Source organism: Otolemur garnettii, unplaced genomic scaffold (genome assembly GCF_000181295.1).
Source record: "Otolemur garnettii isolate 467f Iridium unplaced genomic scaffold, OtoGar3 scaffold00121, whole genome shotgun sequence".
NCBI lineage: Eukaryota > Metazoa > Chordata > Mammalia > Primates > Galagidae > Otolemur > Otolemur garnettii.
The window spans coordinates 6,240,251-6,252,293 of record NW_003852516.1 but is presented as its reverse complement, the minus strand read 5'-3'; the positions used below and the strand labels follow the sequence as shown (position 1 = coordinate 6,252,293).

The 12,043-nt window shown below is 37.8% G+C and overlaps 1 protein-coding gene across 6 annotated transcripts in view; it reads right to left on the bottom strand.

Annotated features, from left to right (window-relative positions):
* The window catches only part of RBPMS (RNA binding protein, mRNA processing factor), a 188,962-nt gene that overhangs the window by 92,424 nt on the left and 84,495 nt on the right, over window positions 1-12,043 (bottom strand). For all 6 annotated transcript variants that reach the window (XR_002775219.1, XM_023517812.1, XM_012810030.2 and 3 more), the window contains exons 3-4: window positions 9,899-9,937; window positions 8,612-8,674 (exon numbers count right to left, since the gene is read on the bottom strand). Coding sequence is in view for 5 of the 6 variants with exons in the window: in XM_023517812.1 (XP_023373580.1) it covers window positions 8,612-8,674; window positions 9,899-9,937 (102 nt within the window). In the remaining variant the exon portion in view is untranslated. The remainder of the gene's footprint in view (window positions 1-8,611; window positions 8,675-9,898; window positions 9,938-12,043) is intronic.

Here is a 12,043-nt window from a genome sequence, read left to right as displayed (position 1 = left end):
GCCTGCTTTAGCTCTTTGTTATAAAATAACTTAATGCTTGAGAACACAACATGAATTCCTTTCCATCTAACTTCACTCTCATGTCCCATAAAGTTTCCAGATTTACTCTATGAGTTTTTTCTTCATTCATTTACCTATGATCAATGTCTGTGTAAAGCAAATAAGAGGGGAAAAAAAAGATTTAAAATACAAAAGAACCATTGGTTACCAGCTTACAGTAGGAATTTTCTACCTAACTGCTTTTCTGGGGGAAATTATGCCTATCTTTTAACTTTAAAACATTAGTCTTAAAAATCAACATGCTGCACATGGCCAAAACACAGAAACCAAAACTTATCTTTGCACAATGCCCAGGTTACAAGGGACAATTTCATTTTTCAAAATGTTTTCTACTAAAACTTAATGCTAAATTTTTACAAGAGAAATTTCAGTCTTAAGAATATGGTGTATTTTTCTACATTGACTTTTTGGGGTAGATCTTATTATTTTTCTGATTCAACATTAGTGTAATCTTATTCACCAGGATTCATTTCTCATTCCTCCTATTCCCATATTACACATTAGATATATGTATTTTTTTCACATTCTAAAGATATTTATTGTATATCTTCTTTCTTATTTTACATATAAAAATCTGTGAAGCCAGGTGTGGTGACTCATGCCTATAATCCTAGCACTTTGGGACCTACGGCTGAGGACTGCTCAATTAGTCAGGCGTGATGGCACATACAAATAATTCTAGCTACGTGTGATGGGGCAGAAGGATCACTTGGGCCCTGGAATTTGAGGTTGTGAGTGAGCTACGATGATACCACTAACCTCTAGCCCACGCAGAGTGAGACCCTGTCTAATAAACACAAACAACAGCAGTATCTTTAGTTACTGTGGGTTTAGCATTAAAATATTGTTAATATACCAATGTAATAATTAAATGTCTATAAAAAAGAAAGCATGCATTTTATCATAAAGAAAAATGATCTCATGCTATATATACTTGTTAAGGAAATAAAAATACAAGAATAATTGACTAATGTCATGTCAAAACATCCTATTTCACTTTGAGGGGGTTAAGTTACAACCTACCCCTCAAGTTTTAAGATGTTCTAATGCATTCCAATCACAGAGTTAAGACCAAGGGTGTTTCGGGTTTTTGGACCAAAAGTTGAAATCCTTATTATCAGGAACACTGAGCCAGCATGTGAAAGGGAGCTCGGTACCTTCCAGTCATTGCAATGGTGTAATCATTCACTAAAAGGTAAAGAGAACAACAAAGGCAGTGATTTAAGGTGCCAACATGTGCTGTTCTGCTGAAAAGTCAGTGCTGTAGATGCTCCAGAAAGTCAAGGCTTTTGGGTTCTAAATCTGAATTAGCATCTCAGCAGCAAAACAAGTCCTAGTAACCCACTCTTTGTAGTTCAGTTTCCACAAACACTAACTATTAGTATATCTTCTACTTAACACTTGTTATAGTGGCAAATTTGAATCTCAGCATTTTCTGAAATACCCGAAGAGCCATGGAGGAGAAAGGGCGAAAATGGTGAGTGTTTAATTGATGCAAGTTTAAACAAACAGGTCCTCAAAAAAGGCTACACTGGAAATTTTAAGAGTTGCCTTGCAATTATCTGATGAACAGTTTTATCTAAAGCAGAGCTGTAAAAATTTGAGATTTCCACATATGCACATACTTGTTGCTGGAAACATACTGGTTTATGAGTAAGAACCTCTGAGATTCTGGTCTATCTCCCCAAGGAAAGGACGACTCTAACATATTTCTGGCTACTTTTTATTTTTCAGACATCTTTTGGATTTCTTTTACTAGTGCTGTATCTCCTAGTTTTCTTTAGAAATCATTAATTAATTCAGATGCCTCACTCTTCTTCAGGCTAAGATTAATCAGGAATTTAACAAATTCTTCATAACTAAGTAAATCTTCATTTGTTTTCTTAGAACAACTTTTATCTTATCTGCTGTACCACCCTAGGGATGTTTTGTAACAATCTAAACAGCAGGGCCATCACCAAGAAAGCAGAACATAGAACTGAGCCCTTGCTAACTAATGCCATTAAAAAAAAAAAAAAAATCATACTTGGGTTATAAGTCTTTGTGATGAGCTAATTTCAAATTTCTTTTGTAGGGTGGGAGATGGGGGTAGCTCGAGTAGCTGTTTGTCAAGCCCTAAAGTACATGCAGCACACAGTTAAACAAGAGAGAAAGGGCTTGCGTTACGGTCTCTCTGTATTGACAGAGGCCAAGTCTTCCACCAAGTGATGTCCAATGGCCGCCTTAAAACTCTGCAAGTCACGAGTAAGCAGTTATAAACAGATTTAACAGATAAACACTAGATCAGGATCATGATCTCATCTGGCAGTCCTGCATACTTCCCATCCAAAAGTCCCAGCTGGGATCTTACTAATTGGGCCTCTTCAGCCACTTTGAGCAACAGGCTAAAAGGAACCTAGGGAGAAAATTTTAAAACTGATAAAAAACATATTGACATGGTGCCTGGCGGGGAAGAAGGTGGGGCGCCAACACAGGCCATCTGGATGCTTGCATTTGTGAAAAGTTTTGTTTAGTGGAAATATTCACCTAACTCACAAGCTGTACAAATATTAAGATCAAAAGTTCTGACTTGCACAAGCTATCAGGAAAACCTGCCATACAGGAAACAGACTGTCATCCAGGCATCTGTCTAAAGCCAAAATGACTTAGTGTGGCCAGTCCCTGTATTTTATGTCTACTTTTGGCCAAGAAAGTAGCGTCACAGCATAGGTTTACCTACTGAGCACTTACCAATGTTTTTGCTTGGTGATTGCCCTATAACAGTTTAGAAGTGTATAATACCCCCATTTCTCAGATGAGAAACATGGTATCGGACTAAAATTAATTAGACGTAATTGTTTAGAAATTTGAAAGTTGGACAGCTCACACTATTTAACATAATTAAAATTACGTAGAAAGCTGGAATTCACTGTGATATAAATAATCCTAGTGTTTACTTGAATGCCAGGAATTCACAGAGATGAAAAAAGTAATGTTTTCCTGCTTATATCAGTTGTTTTTTTAACATATGACTATTGTACTATTAAGTACTTTTAAAGTTATTTAATACTTTCTAAATGTTTATAATTCTTCTAAATTATCAAAGATTTCCCTAAATATTCTCTTTTGACTGCAAACACTGTTGAATCAATAAATTTCCTCATTAACCAAGAAATAATTTAATAGAAGATACAGTGACTCAGGCCTATAATCCTAGCACTGTGGGAGGCTGAGGCAGGAAGTGCACTTGAGCTCAGGAGTTTGAAACCAGCCTGAACTACATAGTGAGATCCCATCTTTACTAAAACTAAAAAAATTAGCCTGAGTCATGGCAGGCACCCCAGCTACTCAGAAGGCTGAGGGAGGAGGATCACTTGAACCCAGGATTTTCAGGTTGCTGCGAGCTAGGCTGACACTACAGCACTCTAGCCTAGAAGGCTAGCAACAGAGTAAGACTGTCTCCCAAAGGAAAAAGAAAGTTTAATACCTTATACATTTCAATTCCTCTTAATCTTTCCACTTATTACTAAGGCTCCTTTGCATTATAAGTCTGAGTGGCCTTTTTCTTCTTCAAAACAAAACTACTTTTCATCTCTTTATTCAAAATCTATTTAGACCTTGAGAAAGTACCTTTCCTTCAAGTCTTCGCTTATTAAATGAATCACACAAAGGTTGAGATTTTCCCCCTTCTGTTATTTATTAACAGGTAAAACAAACTGTTTAAGGGGAACACAGTCCCATTTATTAGAACTGCCATTGTAGAACAGAAATGTTACTGATTCATTAAAAGAAACATTTTAAATCACACAGGATTCCTAAAGAACTCCAATCTATTAAAATCAGTCAATAAGCATTTAGCAAGAACTCAGTAATGAGTTCCTATCTTCTAGGATGGTTATAATTCTAAAAACAAGAAATAAGCACAATTGAGGATATGGAGAAACTGGAACTTTCATGCTTTCCTAGTGGGAATATAAAATGGTACAACCACTAATGAAAATGGTTAGCAATTCCAAACTAAAGAAAAACACTAAACATACAATTATCACATGAACCAGAAATTCCACTCCTAGGAATATACCCAAAGGAAATGCAAACAAGGACTCAAAGCATTTAAGCCCATGTTCGCTATAGTATTATTCGAAATAGCTGAAAAGTGGAAACAACGCACATACCAAGTTTCCATCTACAGATGAATAAACAAAATGTATATATCCATACAATGAAATTTAGTCATAAAAAGTTATTATATTCTGATAATGCCATAATATGACTGAGCCTCTAAGACATAGCAAGGAAAAGCCAGAAACAAAAGGACAGATATTTCAGTATTTAGAATATGCAAATTCACAGAGAGAGAAGGTAGATTACAGAGGCCTTCAGAAGCCAGGGAAGGCAGAACGGAGGTATTGCATAAGGGTTACAGAAAGTGTCAGAACTAGATAGTGGTGATGCTGATGGCTGCACAAACTAGTCAATGCTATTAATCCCACTGAACTATGTATGATTACATTTGTTTAAATGGCAAATATTAAAATATATTTTACCGTAATTTAAAAAACTAATATGATGTATCAACATTGAACTGTATACTTCAAATTATATAGTATGAATTATACAGTATGTGAATTATATCTCAACAAAGCTATTTAAAAAATACTTAGGGGGAGAACTCCACTGGACTTGAGGGTACACTTGTAATTACAGAACATTTAGGTTAATTATAGTTTGAAGAGCAAAGCCTATCACTGTACTAGCCTAAGCAATGTTTAGTTGTGAGGGCAATTTGTAGTGATGTAGTATGTAGCCTGATTGTGTCAAACTCTTCTAGTTTTCATATAATAGTTTATAATCTAGCCCAATAACAACTACTCAAAATTAGAAGAGGATAGCAAACAAACAGCACGTAACAAACTAACACGTCCTAAAAAGTCTACAACCATTTAAAGGGCTTCAGATGGGCAATTTCTCAATACCAGTAAGACAATGCCTGTTAGAGAAGTAATAATCAGGGATTCGTGCATAAGTCTATTGATCTAGAAGGCAAATCACTCTTGTTTATTAAAACAGCATTTCTACTAGACAAAGGCAATTGAGGTTCTCACAGTTGCTGGGAAGAAGCAGAGACGACTTATTCCTACATCTGCTCAGAATCTTTTATGCTGTTCTGTACACTGTGTTTCTTTTTAAAGTTTCCACAAGTCAGAAGTTTTCCCAAAAATCAAAATATAATTTGATACTATGGATTATCAGCGTCCACTCCCATAAACATAGCAATTAAAGAAACTGCCACTACAGGAATTACCAATGTGTGCAAAGTAGGTCAGATAATTTGCTGTCAGATTAAAGAATAGATGGAGTTTCTAATCATGTGGATTAATGGCATCATAAAAAACCTGAAGGGAAGTCTGGGTTTGGGTTATTCTTCACCTAATTTGGGAGTTTTTGCTATAAAAACAAAACATACTGTTATTTACTGTAGGAGACTTGAGTAATCTCTCTGTTACTCAAGTGTTACAACTTAACTCAATCGGAGCATGTTTTTCCAGAAAATTATCAAACTGAAGCATTGTCCAAACATAGAAGAAAGTAAGTGGATTTAAAAACCAGTCATTGTGGGAAAAGACTAATTATTAATACTAATTACTAAACCAGATAAGCAACAAGGACACAGAAATAATAAGAAGGCTCCAAACATGGAGAAATGGTTTATAACGCTGAAAGTTACTGGACTGAGGCTTTAAGTTTCTCAGCAGTAGAACAAAACAAAACATTACAACACTGAACTGTCTCCCCAAAGGAATGCGAGGAAAAACTTTTAAGGGAAGCCTGGACCGATGACATGAGAGGAGAAAATTCTCTAACAGTCATGAGCAACGTATGTTTTAGAATCATCAATTAGAAAAGATGACCCTGGGGCAGCGTCTGTGGCTCAAAAGAGTAGGGCACTGTCCCCATATACTGCAGGTGGCGGGTTCAAACCCAGCCCGGCCAAAAAAAAGAAAAGATGACCCTGAAAAGAGCCTAATATGTAGACTCAGTTGAAGATGAGCTACATTACCTTCAGGAGGCCCATTTTCTCTGCTGAAGAAACTCTGCCCCATGGTCAGGTACCCAACTTTATCATGGCCATTTTTCCTGGACAATGTGAATCAAATAGTCCTGTGATTGCCACCAGGAAAAATGCAGCAACGTTTCACGTACAAAGCAAACAAGATGCTGTCCACATATGAAATGGCCAGGCTGAGACGCAGGAGGCTTACTTTTAGCTGGCCCTGGCTATAGCTCTAAACCTACGTTTGGTAACTGAACCACCCATCCTCTCTAGGTCTGTTCCCTAACTGTAACACTGAGAGACACCTAGATATCTCTAATACTTCACATGTAAGTTCAAAAAGTGAAGAAGAAAGAAATCACACAGGACCTCAGTAATCACACAAGTGAGCCTCTGAGCCCACGCTCATTACTCCACAGGTAAATATAAAGTTCCCCATAAGCCCGGAATTAGACCAGTTTTATTTGGAGTTGTCTCTACGTAATTAGTATGTGACTAGGAAACAGCATTAATGATTATGGGAGAGGATGTTTCTAAAGAAAGGCTTGCTACCAGTGACAAGAAGGGGTAGTTTAATGAAAGGAAAAGGATAACCTAAAACCAGATGTCAGAACCAGAAAACACAGTGATCGGTGGACTGGCTGCCATTCAGGCAAACAGCTTAAATACCTCTATCACTACATTATAGTGGCTCAATGCCTGGTGATTGTAATGATAACCCCTCAACCACCAAGAAAAATTGAAATTATGCTTGCTGTACTCTATCTAGTAAGGCAAGGAAACAGTCTTTGACTATTACCATTTACACATTTACAAAATAAACTTCAGCTATCTTTAAAAAAAAAAAAAAAAAAAAATCAAGCTAATGCCTAAGGGAATGTTGCCTTGTCAGATGAGAGGGGTCACTATAAAAGGCTATTGTTCTTCAGACAGTGAGTCAGTCATCTTTATACAAAGAGCAGAAATAAAGTAATAAAGTAAGGCCATGAAAGCCCATTCTGTGAACAAACTTCAAGTGCTGTCGCTTCCTTTACAGAACAAAGGAAAGAATATGATGAAAACTTCTTCTAACATAACTTTAAAAGACCCAGAACATTTGACAATATTTTCTAATATGATATTAGAAAGCAGGGCATCTGGTTAGAACAAAAGAATAAACAGTCTGAGTAGAATTTGTGGATTTTATTTTTTAAGCTTAAAAGTTGGTCATATAAAAAAAAAACTTTGGTTTTATCAGTGAATGTAAAAATCATAAACTAAATTTTTATATCCAAACATTGAATTATATGCTGTATTTCCGTGTGCACCACTGGTATTCAATAAATAACTGCTTTACACTTTGTTCTCTAGAAGAGAAACAGTGTGGAGCCGGCAGTTATTTTGACCAGATCATTTATCCAAATCCAGGAAAATTCTGGATTCTTTGATGTTCACAGAATCCTGAGATGCTCCTATTTACTTTACATGAAAACCAACAATATCAAACTGTTTCTTTTCAGAGTGTACACATTTTTTGTTTGTTTCAAAGTCTAAGAACTTTGCCAGTTTGTGTCATAGTGACATCATTACCCAAGGTAAATAGATTCACATAAAGGCTTTCCCTTGGGTCCCCAAGTCCTCAAAATACCAGGTCTCTCCAATAGTCTCTAACAGCACTCTTGAAATGGTTGATAGAGGCACTTGCAAGGCACCACAGGGCTAGCAATAAGTTACCAGAAGGTGTTTGTACTGCAATCAGTCAAGAGGTCACCTGCCTTTTGGGAAGCACCCTAAATATTCTGAGCAACTTTAATCAACGCTTATTCACCGTTCCCTGGGCCAACTGCCTGAAGCATGATGGAACCAGACTTTAGGTAGACTCCTTCCCTAAGGACAGGTCTTTAGCATACAGAACTAAATTTTGTTTCCTTCCACCTTCCTTAGGCTTAGTTTCCTTAATTTGTTTTGTTTTTCCACATACTAAAAGGGAAAAAGATTCTGGAAAAAGTCTCAAAACATATGGCAGATAAGATACCAACAAGCTAAAGACAGGCATTTCTACTCCATTACAACGACTGTAACTTATATTAAAATGCAGACTGTTTTGGGGGGAAAAAAAAAAGCCACACATCTAAAAAGATAACTTTATAAGAAAAGCCATTAGTCTGGTCTACCCTTGGGTTGGTTTAGCCTTTTGGAGTATCATGACAGCCAGCTAACCTCCCCATCATCATGTCTAGAGAAAACCACCAGTGCTGCACACCGCTGTGGTATGGTAGGGCTGGATTCAAGTAAGACTCACATCGTCAGATATTTTGGGTATTTCAGTAAAAGCTATCAAGAAGCAAAATATTATTTAGTAATTTGCACATCTGATCACAGTTCTAAGAAAAAGCTTTTTCTCAGGTTAATTGATGAACACCTCCCTGTTACGCTAAGCAGTCATATTCCTTCCATTTGATTTCCGGTCCAAAGAGATTCTATTACTTCCCATGGCCTCATGAGGAAAGCCCCTAAGATTATATCATCAGTACTTACATTCAGAGCATTCTTTGCAGCTTCTGCTTCTGAGCGACTGTCAAAACTGACAAAGCCTACGGGCTGAGGAAAGAAAGAGAAATATGAAGAAAAAAATCAGGGGACATCTATTTTTCTGGGTCAAGGGCGATGTCAAACTGAAGAGCTAAGATAAGGACATGACCACAAGCAATGGACAGAAACAAGAAAGCCAGTCCCAAAGAATGATGACTCAGTGGACTTAGCCCAAATTTCTAACACGAATCACAGGGATGGTGAGGGTAGTTCTTCAAGGGCACAGCTGGGGATTTAGAAAATCACAAAAAAATCTACAAGTGGCTGGAAGGTGAATAGCAGTGAACAAGGGAATAGAGGAAAACTTGGGTTGGAGAGGCTCTACTTTCCTAAATCAAATTCACTGTACCTCAGTTTCTTCATCTTTTAAAATGGAAAGAGAACCGAGTCACCTTTTGGTACACTGTAAGTGCAAGGAATACAATGACACAATGATAAAATCCCTGTACTCTCACTGTACGACCAAAATTACAAAGTGAACATTTCTGTGAGATCCCCGGGCATGTCTTAAAAAATCCTGTTCAATTAGGCATATAAAGCACCCTGCTCCAAGTAAACAGAAGAGAGGTCATAATCCCTTTGGACTCTATTATAATCTTTCAGCCCAGAAGTGGGCCTGCAACATAGCTTATTTCTGACGAGCCAGAAAGATGAAGAGTGACTGGGAAAGTGAGTAGGCCAAGTGTTCAGCTTTAAAAAATAGAAGGAAAAAAAAAAGCTTATAGCTAAAATCTCTAAGAAGCCTGTAGGACTATTAGAGCCACTGATTACCACTTCCGTTCTCTACCGTCTATGCTCCATTATAGACTTGGGACTCTGCCTGCTTAGGGATTTGAGAAACAGCGTGATTCTCCACCATCTGATACAATATTCACATCGACTGCAAAAGTATTAATGTTTAACCTCATCAAAAGCAAGAGGACAGGATTGGGAATAAAAGTGAATTTGGATAACAAACTATCATTTCCTTGGAACATACAAATCAGTTTCAACACACTTTGCTGGAGGCGCTGTTTTTGTCATCCTCTGCGACACTCTTAGAAATTCTAGCTGAAGACTATGGAATTAAGAGTCATTTTCCCGTGCTAATTCCTAATTGATCTCACCCTTAATTTTAAAGCCACATTAAAAAAACCCCAAATCCAAAGGGGAATAAAAAGAATGTTGAGCCCCGGTAACACTTCTGAGGAAAGGCAAAAAGTGATCTTTTATAGGCAAGTTTAAAATTCTTACCTGCTTAGACGTGAGTTTTATAAGAGAACCCTCATAGCCCTGAAAAGAAAAAGAAAACCAAGTTTAGCTAAGAGCACTAGAAAAAAAGGTAACTGCAGTACAATATTGCTCAAGTGAAAATAAATGCTTAATTATCAACTCTCTACTCTAGCCCTTCTCACAAATGCTTCTCACGTAAATGGGAATGCAAACAGCATACCACTCGTGCACACATGTGCCTGTTTCCTTCCAGAGGCCTAAGAAAAATAAATCAAGCCCCATGATTCATGCATTTATCTATGTTTTTCGTCCCTATATTTTTTCATGAAATTATGCAATGATAGAAAAATGGATGTTTCTGTCAACAGTAAGTCATTTTGTTTTCTTAATTTAGATAAGAATAAGCATTTTCATAAAACTTGGTGAGGGAAGGGGGTAAATAAGAAGGTCAGAGCTTCTGTTGACTTGGTTATACCTATGTTACAGAATAAAATCAATAAAACACTAAGAACATATAACAGGTGTAACTTACTGATCAAATTTTCAAGACTTCCAGAAAAGGTTAAGCAGGCAGTGTTAGTGAATTTTGCGGAATTCTTCTGCTTACGTATTGAAGCAGCCAATTTTCATGTTCGAATTCTGACTGGGACGTGCAAAAATCCTGCTGGGTTTTCACTCCAGCCCATCCTCAAGGTAGAAACACTCCCTTTCATGCCCTCTCTTCACCCTTCCTGGCTCCTCAGGATAAGGGTAACAAAATGTGTTTATTTCCTAAAATAATCAATAGCTGGTGGCTAGCACTGATGGATTACCCAAGACGGGAAAAAACACCACTTGACATGATTGACCACTACTCGTATGGGTGAAGAGACAGATTTGCAGACTCGGGTCAGCCTGCAGGGACTTTAATTAAAAGAGGGTTGTTAGGAACATACCAAGGTCCTGACGTGAGCATTGGGGTTTCTGGGCAGGATGTTGAGATTGATTCATCCTCCCATCTTACCAGCAGAGAACTATGTTACCAATTAGCTACTATAAACATTTTATTTACCTCAAAGGCCTTGAGCTCTTACAGCCAGAGAGGTCATGATTCATAGCCTGGCCTCTTCCTTATTTCAAGGTGCTCCCTTCTGCAAAACCTGGAGGTTTAAACACCCTGAAGGCCTTGAAGGCAAAGGACAAAAGGATATTTCACTCAAGGGAAACACCACTGGTAGGGATATACTGTATTCTCAAGTCACAAACAGAGAAGCAATTTAACAGTAACTCAGAACAGGGATGGCAGAGTCAGACTGCTGGGGTTGGAATCCTGGTTCTGCCCTTTACAGCTTTGGTGTGTAAATGTGAACACAATTCATTCAATTGTTCCAAGTTCCATTTTCCTGATTTGAAAATATGAGGCCAACCCACTTTAATGGACTGTGACAATAGTTAAATGAGATGATTTATTTAAGGGGCTTGCTGACGGAATCTTTCTATACATTTTAAAACTTAAATTTTGCCATTAAGAAACTCAACTAGCTTAAACACTCTTCATAAAAGGACAAAAAACACCTCTCTCATAAAACTGCAACTCTATAGAAGAAACACAGGAAATTCTATAAAAGTGGGCACTCTCTCCACAACTTTCTTTTCCTTTCCTGCTTCCTCTTAGCTGAACTCAGGCCTGCCTAACCTCTCTGTTTCCCCCTGTGCTGCTGTTATTGTTGCTGCATTAAGGGATGGCTGTCAGGTGCAATTATGTCCCATTATTACATGGCACACAAGCTAGACTGAGTTATCTTTGTTGGTTGTTAACTGGCTGCGTCCTCAATCCTCCCATTCTCCAACCCAGCGCTTTTAGCTGTCACATCCTATTCCCTCTTCCCTAAGAAGCTGAAGCCTGTTCCTTGACCTATTCAGTCTCCCTCCCTTGATGAATCCCACGCTTCAACAAGGATGTACCTTTAACCAGTAATCAAGATTGCCTAATTCTAAGTGTGGCCCATGTCAGGCACTGCTGCTGACACATCCACACTGACCACTGAGATCTCCTACACCCTGGCCCTGAATTCATTATACCTTCAGGCCACGTTGTTACCCACTCCAGTGTTCTTCTATCTACAAAGGCCAACCAGGTCAACCTGCAAGGTTCTCTTTTCTTTTAATAGAGACAGAGTCTCATTT